Source organism: Parambassis ranga, chromosome 9, assembly GCF_900634625.1.
Source record: "Parambassis ranga chromosome 9, fParRan2.1, whole genome shotgun sequence".
Lineage (NCBI taxonomy): Eukaryota > Metazoa > Chordata > Actinopteri > Ambassidae > Parambassis > Parambassis ranga.
This window is the reverse complement of record NC_041030.1, coordinates 23,622,637-23,638,624: the sequence shown is the minus strand read 5'-3', so window position 1 is coordinate 23,638,624 and position 15,988 is coordinate 23,622,637. Positions and strand designations below refer to the sequence as shown.

Genomic DNA, 15,988 nt, shown 5'->3' with positions numbered 1-15,988 from the left:
CTGGCGGAGGACTGGTCTCTGCAGGAACTGCTCCACCTTTGTGTTTGGCCCCTCAGGGACTGATCAGCAGCTGTTCAGGGAGTTCTGTGTTAAACTGAAGGTCCACCACAAATTTGCTTTAGCCTGGTTAGTGTCTTAGGTCTCCATGGAAACCAGCTCCGGTCAGACCAGTTTTCTAAACGTTGGACTGAAAGATACACATAAAAACACAGATTCCCAACCAGACCAGCAGCAGAACTGAAGAAGGGGGACAGGAAGAGCTAACATGCTAACATTCCACACACACACTGAGGGGACAGGAAGAGCTAACATGCTAACATTCCACACACTGAGGGGACAGGAAGAGCTAACATGCTAACATTCCACACACACACTGAGGGGACAGGAAGAGCTAACATGCTAACATTCCACACACTGAGGGGACAGGAAGAGCTAACATGCTAACATATAGAGCTGTGTGGCTGCTGGCAGGATGTTGCCGTCTGTGATATGGATGATATGACCGGCTCACCTAGCAGATGAAACACTGAAAAGTTACCATGTGTAGCTCCATGGAGGACGACCCCACACTGACTGTGTATTAGTTTATTGAGCGTCTTTATAAATACTGATGTCAATAAATATCATGAGAGGAACAAAAAGAGAGACAGAAGCCACAGTGAACACAGCAGAGACAGCCTGTACAGGAAGAGAGAGTGTGTGTGTGTGTGTGTGTGTGTGTGTTCACAAACTAGTCATCACAGTGTAAAATTCATACTGCTTTACAATAAAATCTGCTGTTTACATTAAAATCATCAGTTCTCTGAACAACACAGACTGTGGAGGACCTCACTGGACCCACAGGAACTACATCTACGGAAGCCTGGAGAGGTCAACACAACATCACTGAAAGGATCCCTCTCTCCTGACACAGGTAGGCTAACAACTCCCTCTGCTTCGGTTCTTTGTGCTAAGCTAGGCTAACCAGGATAACGCAGATGACCAGGAAACACGGCTCAGACATTTTCTTCACATCTAAAAATAAGGAACCTAAAAAATAGAAAATATGCTGAAGATGACAAGTCATCGCTTCAAACCGCCGAACACCAGGGGTCACTGTCTGACTCAGTGCAGCCAATCACAGCCAGGGATGTAAAGGTGGAGTCAGAGCAGGGCTGTGCACAGATGAAGCTGTTCCTGTTGGAGCGGAGGGTGTACAGTTGGAGCGGTTTCAGGTGATGTAACAGGAAGTATAAAATGTAAACAGAATATGATGTCAGTGTTCAGCTTTCAAAGAGGAAACATGCAAACAGACGGAGGAGATGAGAGGTAACCTAGCAACGGGGCGGAGTCAGGGGAGGCCAGTCTGCCAGACGTGACGGCTGATTGACAGGTCAAGTTATCAATGATTGGTTGATTTTCTTTTAAAGGAGTCACATGTGCAGTCAAACAGCCAATCAGCAGGCAGATGTGCCTCAGTTGCCTGAGTTGCGGAACTCTCCATTCTCAGTAATCTGCAGAGATGATGTGTTGCTAGGAGACAGACCATTCCTTTGTGATGTCACAGCGTAGCGCTCCTTCAGCTGTGTGAGTGCCGCCATCAGGCGAGTGTTTGCGGCATCAAGACTCGCGATCCTCTTTTCCTGAGAGGATGGACAAGAGACACAAACGTGACATTCACATGAGAGCAGTATGAGACACTCAGGTCAGACGGACGGACAGTTAGACAGACAGACAGACGGACGGACGGACGGACGGACGGACGGACAGACAGACAGACGGACAGGTACCTGTGCCTCGATAATCTTCTGTTTGGAGTCAACCACAGCCTGCATGTCCGAGTGATCCTTCTTCAGCTCGTCCTCCACTGCCATCAGCCTGCAGGTCAGAGGTCAAACAATGTTGTCAGACTGACTGACTGACACAGACTGACTCACTGACACTGACTGACAGACAGACTGACTCACAGACTGACTGAAACAGACTGACTCACAGACAGACTGAAACAGACTGACTCACTGACTGACTGACTCACTGACACTGACTCACAGACTGACTGACACAGACTGACTCACTGACACTGACTGACAGACTGACTCACAGACAGACTGAAACAGACTGACTCACTGACTGACTGACTCACTGACACTGACTCACAGACTGACTGACACAGACTGACTCACTGTCACAGACTGACTGACTGACAGACAGACAGACTGACGAGTTCCCTGACCTGCTGATGATGCTGTTCATCTGCAGGTCTTTGTCATCCTGCAGCCTCCTCAGTCTACTCTCTGTGTCCTCCAGCCGAGCCTAAAACACAAACACACACTCCTACTGGTCCAGCCGTGTCATATGATGGTGCCTGTGAGTGTGTGTGTGTTACAGACCTGGTACTCCTGCAGCATGCGTTGGTTCTGCTGGTCCTGGACCATCAGACGAGCTTCACACTCCTCCTGTCGCAATGCTGCAACTCGAAGCTTCTCCTGCAGCAGTGCGATCTCCTGCTGGTACTGTGCACACACACAGAATCAGAACCAGCAGAACTGACACAGACCAACAACAAAGTCCTCAGAGTCCTCAAACCTTCTCCACCAGGGCGTCGTCATGACGATCATCCTCCGTCTCACCATAGGAGGAGGCAGAGTTCATGTTGAGCAGCCAGGCAGCAGTTCGGTCCAACGCACAGGGAGACGGGGCCTGAACACACACACACACACACACACACACAGACACACACAGACACACACACACACACACACACACACACACACACGTCTGTGAAAATTCTCCTTCACACACAAGAACCCACATGGATGCTGCTGCTGCCTCAGACTGAGGTGTTACAGAGGAAACAGCCCGGGTACCTTGGCAGTGGACCGCTGTTTCTCAGGGCTGTCTCCTTTTGATGATGATGATGTCTGTCTGAGCCGGGACTGGCTACTGCTTGGCCAGTCAGGGCTTGATGACATCATGCTACCAGAGGCGGGACGTGGCGGGTAGACGGAGCCTCCACCACTGCCACCACTGAGCATGCTGGGAGGCGTACGGCCCCGTGGTGGTCCCGGTGGAGCCGAGGCTGGGGGAGGTGGCTGGTCAATGCGTCTCTGAGGCCCCGATGAGTTCTGCCGAGGTGGGGCAGAACTACCTGGAGTAGCAACAACAGTGTCGTCAGCCGGTGCCAGCCAGCCACTGTCAGACCAGGGACATTAAAACGTCCTACCTGTGAGCGTTTCGGTCAGAGACAGCGCGCGGCGGGAGTACTCCTCTCCACTGCTGCTGCTCGACATGGCCGACATCCTCTCCCCTCGCTCTCCCCTCTCCCCTCCTCCCAGCCCCACTGACATCTGGGTCAGAAACGCCGGTTTGGTCGCCATGGTGTTGTTCCTGTCATCTGCGTTTCCCTGCGACCCCACCGAGCCATCTGAAGGTGTGGCGTCATTCTGCTGCTGTGGTTGCCGTGGTGATGTTGTAGTCATGTGATAGACAGGGTTTTGGAAGGAGAGGGGGAGGAGCCCTGTCCTGCGCTGCCACTGACTGTCATCAAGACCGTCACTAGGGGAGGAGTCCTGAAGGTCCACTAGCGACAGACTGCGGCTCTCATTGGTCAGCTCAGGCCCCTCCCTCCGACCTCCATTGGTCATTTCAAATGCAGCCTCATTCTCGTTGGGTTCTGAGTACGAGGAGCTGGGAGCTGGAGAGCCCTGCAGTCCTGCAGGAAGTGACATCAGCAACACACACAAAGGTTAGAGGTCACTAAGACTAAGATATGGAAGCTGATTGGACGATGACGAGAGGTCAGAGGACAGGAGAGGTCACCTGATGCAGGCTGCAGACTGGATCCTTTGGTGACAAAGAACAAATCTTTGTTCTCTGGAGTCGGAGAGGGAAGTCTGGTGAAATCTACCAAACTACACACACACACACAGACACACACACACACACACACACACACACACACAAAAGCAGATGAAGAGTGTCAGTCGTCAGCTCATCTTCGTTCAGGACGTTGGAGCATCTGGACTTGTACACCTGCTCCTCAGCTTCATCACTTCTAACTGTTTGGGGGTTTATTTGTGTCTGTGTTGCCGTAGCAACATAAAGATTAAGAATTAAGAATGTCTTTATTAGTCCCACAGTGGGGACATTGCGTAAATAATATGTTATTAACTGTGTTAAACTCAGTGATCACAGGTCCCCCAGCCCAATGCTAACGCTAACAGCATTAGAAACGGGGTGCCTACCCTCCGTCCAGTCCCACGCTGCCCTGCAGACCAACAGAGGGGTTACAGGCTGCCAGAGGTGGAGACAGGGGGGGGGAGAGAGGGGGCGGGGACAGAGGGGGTGGAGACACCACACGCTGAGGCTCTGGAGAAGAAACGGCCATGTTCCCAGGATTGGCCACGCCTCCCGGGTTAGCAAGGGCTGCAGACACGTCTCTGAGGAACCGAGGAAGAGGACCAAGCTTCAGCAGACACGACTGGACAAAGACAAAGAGTGTTAAGGTGTGTCAGCTAGTCCAGCCCGGCGTGTTCACAGTCAGGCACGTCACCTGGTCCAGCTCGGTCAGCAGCGTGTGCAGACTGGACAGTTCTCTGCCGAGGTCGATGTACCCGTCGAAGCCGGCGGTGTGGTTCAGTCCGTCGGGGTTGGAGATCTCCTGCAAGAAGCGCTGCATGCTGCTCCACTGGCGCTCCACGAAGTCATTCATGAACAGCATGTACTCCTCCTTAGTGCCAAACCTGCACACAGGGAACATACACAGCTAACAGGCGTGCAGCAAGGCGGCAAGGGAAGAGTTAAAGAGGCCGTACTTGCTGAAGTTGGCGAGGTTCTGAATCACTTTGGCGATCAGGGTCAGTGTTCTCGCAGTGCGCTCATCGGGGTATTCCTGCATCAGGTCGAACAGCGATGGTGACATCACAGCTGGACACAGGAAGCGCAGGAACAACGAGGCGCTGATGAGGCGCTCGCTGATGTCGGGTCGCCCTCGGTTACCACACTCCTGACGCCAAGAAGCAAAAACCTCCTTCAGCTCCCGTGGGAAGACCCTGAGTGGGAGGAGCTTGTTACACCCAGGCGTACAGACCAAGTTCAGCACGTGCTGCAGACCACCTGTGTACCTGTACGAGTCCAGGATCTTACAGAAAGCCAGTTCACAGCACATCCGCAGGTTGGCCTGATGCTCCGTGAGGTCAGAGGTCGCACAGCGAGACGGGTCCACCTCACAGTTCTCATCCGATTCATACAGAGCCTTAATGAACTCGCCTGGACACACACACACAGACACACACAGACACACAGAGAGACACACAGACACACACAGACACACAGAGAGACACACACAGAGACACACAGACACACACAGAGACACACACAGAGACACACAGACACACACACAGACACACACAGACACACAGAGAGACACACAGACACACACAGACACACAGAGAGACACACACAGAGACACACAGACACACACAGAGACACACAGACACACACAGACACACAGAGACACACACAGAGACACACAGACACACAGAGACATGCAGAGACACACAGAGACACACAGAGAGACACGCAGAGACACACAGAGACACACACAGAGACACACAGACACACAGAGAGACACACAGAGACACGCAGAGACACACAGAGACATGCAGAGACACACAGAGACATGCAGAGACATGCAGAGACACACAGAGACATGCAGAGACACACAGAGACACACACACAGACACACAGAGACACACAGAGACACACAGAGACACACACAGAGACACACACACCTTAGTCGATCTCAACACTAACTCTGTGTATTGTTATATATGTGTATATGTTGTATATGTTATAGTGTGTTTGTGTATTTCTGTGTCATGTTTACCGAGGGCATCCTGAAGGTACTTTTGTCCAATCAGCTTCAAGTATTCCTCGATACTTTTCGTCGCCAGTGTGTTTTCTCTGAAGATCAGCTGGTCGTTGTCACGGCAACGGTCTACCTCTGACATCATCAGGTCTGTCAGGAAGTCCTGCAGACAGGGGGGTTAAGATCACCCTGATCAGTGGAAGGTGCGATGGTTGGTGTCAGCAGGAAGGGGCGGAGTTACCTTGGCTTTGCCAGTGCTGTGTAGGATGTGCACGAGTGCAGCAGCCAGCTCCTCCTTGGCTCTCAGACTGATGGAGGCCTCCAGGGTGGAGCAGAGCAGCAGGTAGTTGGAGCTGATGTACTCTGCAAACTCTTTGTACTGCTCCATCGGCAGGATGACGACGCTCTGATACCGAGCCTTGACCCGCACCGTCGGCACCGATGATTTACCTGAAGACCAGCCGGGGAAAAGGTGAGACGTCAGGGGACAGAGACAGACAGGACAGAGACACACAGGGCAGGGAACCTCTACAGGATCAGGTCTGGGAGCAGCTCCAGTTCACACACCTCGGAGTGTACTGGGCGTGCTCAGAGAGTACCACTTCTCCACCAGCTGCCTCCCGGTCACTGTGGCAACCGGGATGTTGACCAACCCAACGTAGCTGCTCTTGTCCTTCTTCCTCTTCCTGTCGGTGTCTTTGTACAGGTGCAGCGTGATGGAGCTGATGGATGGAAGACTGCTGAAGTCGAAGCGTTCGCCCCAAAAGATGTTGTCTGTCTTCAACTTACAGGAGGTGCGAGCGTAGAGACTGTCGTCCAGGCACAGCTCACAGAAGTACCTGCGGCACAGACCCGTTAGCAGCTAGCAACAGGCTGCTTCTAACAGTAGAGATGTGGGTGTAGCACCCTGTACCGTTTCTTGGCGGGCAGGTCTTTGGCCTCGATCACCCACACCGTCAGCATGTTCTCCAGCCGCCGGCTGTTGTCCTTGTTGGGGTGAACGGCCCGGCGCAGGTTCTCCATCCATTTGTCTCTTTCTGCTGCTGAGCGACACGAGAAGCACTTGGTGCCTGTTGAAGTCGTTACCTTGGAGAAAAACAGGCAGGTCATCGTCATGGAAACAGCGTTTGTGTTTTCAGACTGTAGTGTGTGTGCAGTGTGTGTCACCTCGAAGCAGTAGTCCTGCCCGAGCAGGGAGGAGTGAACTGGTTTGATGATCACTGATTGGTCCATCCTGAGTTCCAGAGACGACACACAGCCGGTGCTCAGCAACGACTCTTGGCTACCACAACGCAGCCGCCGCATCACACACCTGAAACACACACACACACTGTGTGTTCAAAGCAATGACAGACATAAAGATGGCTGCTCCTTGACCTGAAGTCATTAGACCGTCACAGGCCTTCCTGAACTCTAGTCCAGAGGAGGATCCATGGGGAAACAGAGCCGTTAGTCAGACTGAAGGTCTGAAGGACATAAAGGACATGTCTCAAGGAGTGGAGGACCTCCAACGTTTTACTGCTAAACTCTGATAAACTGAGGTCATTGTTTTTGGCCCCAAGCATCTCAGATCTAGATTATCGGATTCTGTCTCTGGACGGCATCACTCTGGCCTCCAGTCCGACTGTGAGGAACCTCGGAGTCATCTTTGACCAAGACATGTGGTTTGTCTCATATTAATCAGGTCTCTCAGACCGCCTTCTTTCACCTTTGTAATATCACTAAGATCAGGAGCATCCTCTCAGAGTGATGCTGAAAAACTCCTCCAGGCTTTTGTCACTTCTAGACTGGACTCCCACAGCTCACCATGTCTGGATGTCCACATCACTGCATGAACAGCTGCAGCTGGTCCAGAAGCAGCGGCTAGAGCCAAAGGGATCATATCTCTGCTGTTCCAGCGTCTCTTCACTGAATCCCAGTGGACTCAAGAATACACTTCAAGATCCTTCTTCTAAAAGGCTCTACATGGACTAGCTCCATGATCTCTGCAGGACCTGACAAAACCGTATGTTCCTGATAGGACAGTCAGACCTCAGAGTCCAGGAATCCTAGGATTCATAGAAGTAGAATGGGAGGACGAGCCTTTAGCTGTCAGAACCAGCTTCAGTTCAGGAGGCAGAACCCTGACCTGACCGAACCAAGTCTACAGCTGGTCTGAACCAGTGCTGGACTGAAGGAAGAGTTACAGACATTCTGCAGGTATGACTACAGACACAGGGAGAGCAGGACTGACCAGCTCTAGCTTCATCATTGCTGCTACAGGCCTACACTGTCATGTTTGTTCCTCTCTGTCCTGTCTCCCTCTTCTCCTCTCTCTCTCCTTCATCCTCTCTGTCCTGTCTCCCTCTTCTTCTCCTCTCTCTCTCCTTCATCCTCTCTGTCCTGTCTCCCTCCTCTTCTCCTCTCTCAGCTTCATCCTCTCTGTCCTGTCTCCCTCTTCTTCTCCTCCTCTACCCAGCTGACGGTCAGCAGGAAGGTTCTCCTTAGAGCTGGGTCCTGCTCCTCTTAAAGACGGGTTTTTCCTGACACTGTGTTTCAGTGAACATTAACTTCTGTAAGGAGGTCCAGAATTGCTTTGAGAGGTCCTTGGGATCCTGTGGATGGGGATCAGATTTCCAATGTCCGAGTAGAAGAGTTTTCAGTTTTGGGTCTTTTTTGGAGCTCTGTAATAATCACAGAATGTGGGGCTCTGTCAGGTTCAAGCATCCTCAGCTAGTCTTTAAAGAGAAACAGTTTGGATGCTCCGACATCGTCAAACAACACGTTTCTGGAGCGTTTCGCTACTGTTTTCAGTCCCTGTGTGTTTTTACGTAGACCTGCTTGCTTCGGGTAGGGTGCTGGGTCTGGTTCCTGCAGCGCAAACAAGCTGCCATCTGACTCACAGCTTCTCCCTCTGAGACTTGACTGATCACCAACAAGGACCTGTGACCCTGCACACACACACACACACACACACACACACACACACACACACACACACACACACTCTCACACACAGCTTGATGTATGTCAGGCGGTGTTGTCTCTCCGTTAGCTCGTTATATCAGCATTATCTTAACAAGCTACTTAATGTTAGCTGCTTACACCTCTAATGCTGTATCAACGTCTGTGTCTTATTGCTTAAACTAGTTTAAATATGCTGAATACCAGCTTGTACTTAGCCTAGCCAAAAGCTAACACACCAGGCTAGCTGTGTGCAGCCTGCAACTATGCTAATGCAACACACAAAACGCAGCTTGCATGGACATGCAAATGAGGTAGAACAGGCCACCAAGCATACCACCCCTGAACACACACACACATTCACTGCAGCCTGTTTTTCTGCTCAGAGGACAAAGGCTGTTAATGCGTGCAGCGGATCAGAGCAGATACTCACCGAGCATTCTGGGTGAATGCTGAGGAGGAGGAGGAGGAGGAGGTTAGAGATTCATGTTCCCGTTTAGCAGTGAAAATGAGGAGAGGAGGAAGATGGAGCGGCTGCTGATGCACCTGTCTGTCTGTCCGTCTGTTAGCTTGCTGCTCCTGATGCTACAGCTTCAGCAGCTCTCTCTCTCCCTCCCTGTTTGTCTCTATGTGACTCGCCCTCCCTCTCTGTCAGCAGTCGCCCCTCCCCTGCAGTGAGGTTGCCCTACTTCCTCTCCTCGATTCCTCTTCACTCCTCTCCTCTCCTTACCCCTCTCTGTCGGCGGGAAGTGAACCCCCCACACACAGTTATCTGTGGAACATGTGAGGAAGGTGTGGGGAACGTGTGACACAGAGGCGCAGCATGCAGAGGAGGACGTGGCACAAGCGTCAGACTGAAGCAGCTCCTGATGCAACCTGCAGCTCCGCTGCATGTCACCTGCAGCCACCGACACTCTGTGAAGAAGGTTACCATGGCGACCAACCCTGCTGCCACATTTGGCAAGCAGTATATTAACACCACCACAGGGGGGCGCCACAAATGTACACAGCAGCAGTTTACAGGGGGGGTGGGGGGTTGTGTTACCTGGTCTCAGCCGGAGCGGTCGCGTCGGGCTTTGTGCTGCTCTGACGAGACAGCTTTGGCTGAGAATGCGTTCGACGGAGAGACTGCTTCAACCGGCGGGACAGAAAGCCCTGAGGGGGAGGAGGGGGGAGACACAAAAAGGAGTTATCATATTATTGATGTTAAACTGATTCAGAATAACAGTCTATGATGTCAGAACCTTCAGGTGTATCTGTTGTGATGTCACAGTTTCACCTGCAGATGGAGCTGCCATCAGCTGTGCTTAGACCCTGTTACCATGGAAACACCAGGCTGACCTGATGGGGAAGGTGTGTGTGTGTGTGTGTGTGCGCTCACCGTCACTCTAGCGGTGGGTGTGTCCATGACAGAATTACTGGGCATGCTCTGTCGGCGCAGCCCCCTCTCTGGAGCATCTGGAACAGACAAAGTGCATCATGGGAGCTGTTGGAGGAGTGTAACAAGTGGTGCCACGGTTGCCATGGTGATCATCAGCAGTCAGTGAAGGTGTATCAGTGAGATCACGTGATTTGTTTGTCCTATTCTAGTGTTTTCCTTGAAGATATCTCACACACAGCAGTCTGCACAGTCACCCGCTGATCAATGAACCGGATACTGATGATGACTGAATGATTTCTGATTCGTCAGTCATCTCTGGTCAGTTGAACCTGTGAGCTCCTCGGCAGCGTCTGTGTGACCCTCTGTTCAATGTGTCATTTGTATTCAATGAGAAAACATTTAAAAACTGCCAAGATTCAGGTTTGGAGCATCTGGACCTGTAGAGTCCTCTGCTCCATCTGCTCCATCTGCTCCATCAGCTCCATCAGTTCTGTTTGGTGGGAAACATGGTTTATATGTGGTGGATGAGCTCAGTGGGGGATCTGTGTGAGACTCTAATGTCTCCATACTGACCTGTGTCGTCTGACTGACTGTGTCTGCTGTGTCTAACCACTGTGAGACTACATACTGTGGTGGGGGACAGGTGGACTGTCCATTGTCCTTGCTGTGATCATGTGACTTGGAGTGAAGCTTCCTGGGAATGGATGGAATCACTGCATTGTATGTGGTAGAAAGATGATGTCTGAGGCCTCCACCTCTGTTAAGGGAAGGTTCTTCCAGCTTCACATAGATGCTTCCTGACTCCTCTTTAGACCATCTGTCCTCTCTGTCTAGGATGTGGACATTGTTGTCCTCAAAGGAGTTTCCTCTGTCTCTGAGGTGGAGGTGAACAGCTGAGTCTGGTCCTGAGGAGGTGGCTCTCCTGTGCTGAGCCATTCTTCTGTGGAGTGGTTGTTTAGTTTCTCCAATGTACAGATCAGAGCATTCCTCACTGCACTGGACTGCATATATCACATTGCTGTGTGTCTCCCTGGGAGTCTGATCCTTCAGGTGAACCAGTCTCTGTCTCAGTGTTGTCATCGGTTTGAAATGGACCGGGATGTGATGGTTGTTGAAGATCCTGCGGAGTTTCTCTGATACTCCTGACACATATGGAATGGAGATGTTCTTCCTCCGCCTGGTGTCGTCCTTCTTCTTGTTGTTGGGGGGTCTTGTTTTTGTGGCTTTGATGAGTCCACTTGGGGTAGCCACATGTCTGCAGGGCCTTCCTGATGTGGTGTTGCTCCTTCTTCTTCCCCTCTGAGCTGGTGGGTACAGTTTGTGCTCTGTGCTGCAGGGTCCTGATGACTCCCAGTTTGTGTTCCAGTGGGTGGTGTGAATCAAACAACAGGTACTGGTCCGTGTGTGTGGGTTTCCTGTACACTTCCACATTGAGGCTCCTGTCCTCCTCAATATGTACTGTGCAGTCCAAGAAGGCCAGATTGTTGTCCCTGGTGTCCTCCCGAGTGAACTTGATGTTGTCGTCCACTGCGTTGATGTGTTCTGTGAACCGTTCCACTTCATGGGTCTTGATGTGGACCCAGGTGTCATCCACATATCTAAACCAGTGCGTGGGGGTGGTTCCAGGATAGGAACTCAGGGCTCTTCTCTCCACTTCCTCCATGTAGAGGTTGGAGACACCGGTGAGTCCATGGCACAGCCGTGCTGCTGTCTGTAACAGTTCCCATTGCACTGGAGGTAGGTGGTGTTCAGGCAGAGGTCCAGCAGGTCACAGGTGTGGTCTGGAGTGAGGCTGGACCTGTCCCTGAGTGTGCCGTCATGTGTCAGGCATTTCCTCACCATCTCTGTGGCTTCTGAGGATGCAGGTGAACTGGGAGGTCAAATAAGTCCTCTGGGTCCATTTGGATCTCCTCCACGTTTCTCCACCGAACAGTTAGAACTGATGAAGCTGCTCGAAGGAGGAGCCGGTCCAGTTGCCTTGTTTCAACTGCTTCGACACTGGTTTGAGCCACATCACCATGGTAACTGACTTCAGATATCAGATTATGAGATTATTATTCTGACATGTCATCAAGATTAAGCAGACAACCTAATCCCTGCTGCAAACACACTTGAGACAGAAAATCTGTCTTTTTCTTACCGTTTAGGTCCTCAAAATCAAACTCATCCATCATCTGTCCACCTGCCTCTGCCCTGCTGTCTTTGCCTCTGTCCAGCTGTCTGTCTCTGTCCACCTGTCTTTGCCTCTGTCCAGCTATCTCTGTCCACCTGTCTTTGATTCTGTCCAGCTGTCTCTGCCTCTGTCCAGCTGTCTCTTGCCTCTGTCCACCTGTCTCTTGCCTCTGTCCACTTGTCTCTGTCCAGCTGTCTCTTGCCTCTGTCCACCTGTCTCTGTCTCTGTCCAGCTGTCTCTGCCTGTCTTGTCTGCAGCTGTCTGAACCCGTTTTATCTTCCTTACCTTTGTGGGTGGGGCGAGGACGTGCTGAGGTCACACGGAGGGTGTATCTTAGCAACCAAACAGTACAAGTCTCCGCCCTCTCTGCAAGAAGCAGAGGATGAACCTGGAAAAAGAGATGAAGACTCAGCACCCACATTAAGCAGGTCCAGTGTTCACCATACAAACATGTACATGGCGTCAGTGCAGTGTGTGTCTGTGTGTCAGTGTGGTTACACTGCAGTGTGTGTTGGTGTGTGTCAGTGTGGTTACAGTGCAGTGTGTGTCGGTGTGTGTCAGTGTGGTTACACTGCAGTGTGTGTCGGTGTGTGTCAGTGTGTCAGTGTGGTTACAGTGCAGTGTGTGTCTGTGTGTCAGCGTGGTTACAGTGCAGTGTGTGTCTGTGTGTCAGCGTGGTTACAGTGCAGTGTGTGTTGGTGTGTGTCAGTGTGCAGCGTGGTTACAGTGCAGTGTGTGTCGGTGTGTTTTTACCTCCAGGTCATCCAGCATCAGGAGCTGTGAATCTGACAGGATGCAGAACATTTTACTCCAGATGTCAGGCTCCGCCCTCTGACCACAAGACAGCCAATTGATGGAGGGGCTCTTCAACTCTGTGATGATGACATGTATGACCATGTATACCAAGAGGACCCATCATGGCAGAGGACACACCACAGAGCATGTTCTGTGCACACTGAGACGCTTCCTGTGGGTCTCGTGTTGTTTCGGTGTGTTCTGACGTTCATTGAAAAATAACGGGTGTGTTTGGTTCGTGAAGCAAAACCCAGTGGTGGATGCGGCAGTGTGTGATCAGTGTGATGGCAGCCGGTTGTTATGGAAACACTGCACCTGGTGGCCAAGCAGTGAAGCTGCACAGGATCATCTGGCAGCAGTTATTTATTATTTTTATTTGATTTTTTTAAACTGTTCTTAAGGCTGCTGCCAACAAGGCGCGCCACACCAGTGAGAGCACTGGAGACAGTGCAGGTGAAGTGTCTTGCCCAAGGACACACAACAATGCCTACAACACAACAATGACTGTTGTCATTGTCACGGTTATTGGACAACCCTGCTCTACCACTGAGCCACTGCTGCCCATCCCATTTCCACGGGATGTCTACGGCAGCCCGTGGAAGCGTCGGCGGGAGCGTTGTGAAATTTGGCGCACTGATTATTTCCACCAGGTTTCATCGGCATCTCCCACGCTCTAGCGCCACCAACTGCTCAAAGTTGCAGGTGCATTAATGTCTGTAACTTTTGACCTGTAACAACTGGCACCGTTGGAATGGATCAAGACGATTCCAACGCACCCTATGACATCATTTTCCACTTAGATTTTCCGCCATTTTTGATTTTTTTTCAAAAGTGAAACTAAATTTTCAGCAGTCGCATGGTTTGTCCGATTCTCACCAAACTTGTTGCACGTCAACCTTAGACAAAGCCTCACAAAAGTTCTCACTTTCTGTGTTTGTATTTTGAAGCATTCGCCTGCTATGGCCAATGACATTCGATGGCAAAGTCGTCAGACAGGAAGTGAGCTCATATTTCTGCAGGGCTTTGACCAAACTTGGTCCCATGATCCTTGTTTTAAAAATGTCAGACTTCCCTCACGTTACTCACTCTACATGTTTACCCGAGCCGCACGTCAAATGAGATCAAAGTAATTATCTGCTGAGTGAGTGGGGAGGAAGCCACAGGCGGACCCCTGCTGGACCCACAGAGAACATTCTACTGGGACCGCTGTGTAAGCAGACACATGTAACCACGTCCACACGAACTCATCCCTCTGTCAGGTAACCAGGAGATGACGCCTCTGCAGCTCTTAGGTCAAAAACAGAACATCACACGTGTGAGTGATACTTTCAGCCAATCAGGACGAAGCTGTCGCAGCACGCAGGAGTTTCACTCCGTGCAGCGGAAGAAAAGCAGCAGCTGAAAACAGCAGTGCACCGAACAGGACCTCTACCCGGCATGCACTACATCACGTCAGAGTGCACGGCGCTGAAATCTGACGCACCCCATACCTGTCATGTGACCAATCAGCATTTCATTCAAACGCAAATGAACACAGGGAGAGTTTTCACTGCAGGAACGCCTTCAAACAAACCAGCACGTTAGTGATGACATCATAACATCCTCCATCAACAACTTACCTATCACACTCATCCAGCCCAGGTGCTGACACCTGGACAGGTGTTTGACCAGCTCCTCCATGGCAGCAGAACCCTGAGGCAGACATGTAGAAACAGACATGAGCGAGGTGTGGGGTGAACTCACAGGTTAGAAGAAGGCGAACTTACAGAGGGCTGGAGGCTGCGACTGTCAGACACCGCCGCTCTGCTGGGTCCTGAGGACGACAACAGACACGCCTCTGTGTTCCCGTCTTCACGTGCTGTTTAATACCTTAACTGTATTAACAGATAATCACCTGTTGCTCTCCCACTGCCACACACACACAGCTGTCTTTGTGAGGACTTACAGCACCCTGACAGGAATCCTCCAACAGCTCCCCCCTCAGCAATGAGTCCTCACAGGGATGTACAAACACACAGACACACAGAGGTCAAAGGTCAAACATCAGGTTTTTAATCCAGAGAGCTGATCGGTCAGCTGAACAGAGAAAGTGTGGTCACCGTGGCAGCAGGTTTAAAGTGACAGAGTGACAGTTTAATGTCTCAGAGACCTCATTCAAAGTAACGGGCAGCGTTAGCTTCGGCTAACCTGTGACATCAAAGCAAACAGAACAGTAACTCAGCATGTCTGACACGTTGAACAGCTGGGGCTCCTGATCCCGAATCAATGGCTCCGACTCATCGTCAGTTTGGGAAGTTCAATTTGGTGTTTGCATAGATATCGAGGGTGACAATAGTGCAAGAAGCGGCAGCTGAACGGATGCCGCGGGGATCATGGGACTTTTTTATTCTTTAACAAGATGATGAGATGCAGGCTGCACCTCGCTGGACTGGAGCTGTAACAGAGGAAGCTGAAGTGACCTGGACCAGGAGGAGGAGAGCTACAGGTGGAACATGACAGGTAAACATGTGACTGAACACGGAGCACACAAAAAAGCATGGAGGACAGACGCTGTTTGACAGCAGGACTCTGACTGTCTGACAGATCAGAGGGACAGAAGAAGAAATGTTTGGTTTGACAGAAAGGAGGAGTGCTCCACCTACTGTCACCGAGGGTAATACAAGCACAACACGGCATGCGCATCTACTGAGTGAGTGAGTGAGTGTGTCTGAGTGTGAGTGTGTGTCTGAGTGTGAGTGTGTGTCTGAGTGTGAGTGTCTGTCTGAGTGTGTGTGTGTGTGTGTGAGTGTGTGTCTGAGTGTGTGTGTGTGTGTGTGTGTGTGTCTGAGTGTGTGTGTGTGTGTGTGTG

General features: G+C 51.3%; 1 protein-coding gene across 2 annotated transcripts; it reads right to left on the bottom strand.

Annotated features, from left to right (window-relative positions):
* Nucleotides 1-600: 600 nt before the first annotated feature.
* On the bottom strand, nt 601-15,948 carry dab2ipa (DAB2 interacting protein a). 2 transcript variants are annotated; one of them, XM_028414949.1, is made up of 24 exons: nt 15,035-15,948; nt 14,907-14,953; nt 14,760-14,832; nt 13,099-13,217; nt 12,631-12,733; nt 10,173-10,249; nt 9,837-9,946; nt 7,016-7,160; nt 6,762-6,934; nt 6,416-6,687; nt 6,090-6,298; nt 5,867-6,011; nt 5,103-5,247; nt 4,794-5,030; nt 4,532-4,721; nt 4,224-4,459; nt 3,799-3,890; nt 3,203-3,691; nt 2,847-3,127; nt 2,566-2,679; nt 2,370-2,492; nt 2,213-2,292; nt 1,770-1,857; nt 601-1,622 (listed from the first exon to the last, which is right to left on the bottom strand). In XM_028414949.1, the coding sequence occupies exons 3-24, from the start codon at nt 14,818-14,820 to the stop codon at nt 1,455-1,457; spliced, it is 3,657 nt and encodes a 1,218-aa protein (XP_028270750.1). In that variant the 5' UTR covers nt 14,821-14,832; nt 14,907-14,953; nt 15,035-15,948; the 3' UTR covers nt 601-1,454. The 2 variants fall into 2 exon arrangements, with proteins under 2 accessions (XP_028270750.1, XP_028270751.1); XM_028414950.1 differs by lacking the exons at nt 9,837-9,946; nt 10,173-10,249; nt 12,631-12,733; ... (2 more) ...; nt 14,907-14,953; nt 15,035-15,948 and adding an exon at nt 9,225-9,350.
* Nucleotides 15,949-15,988: the final 40 nt, after the last annotated feature.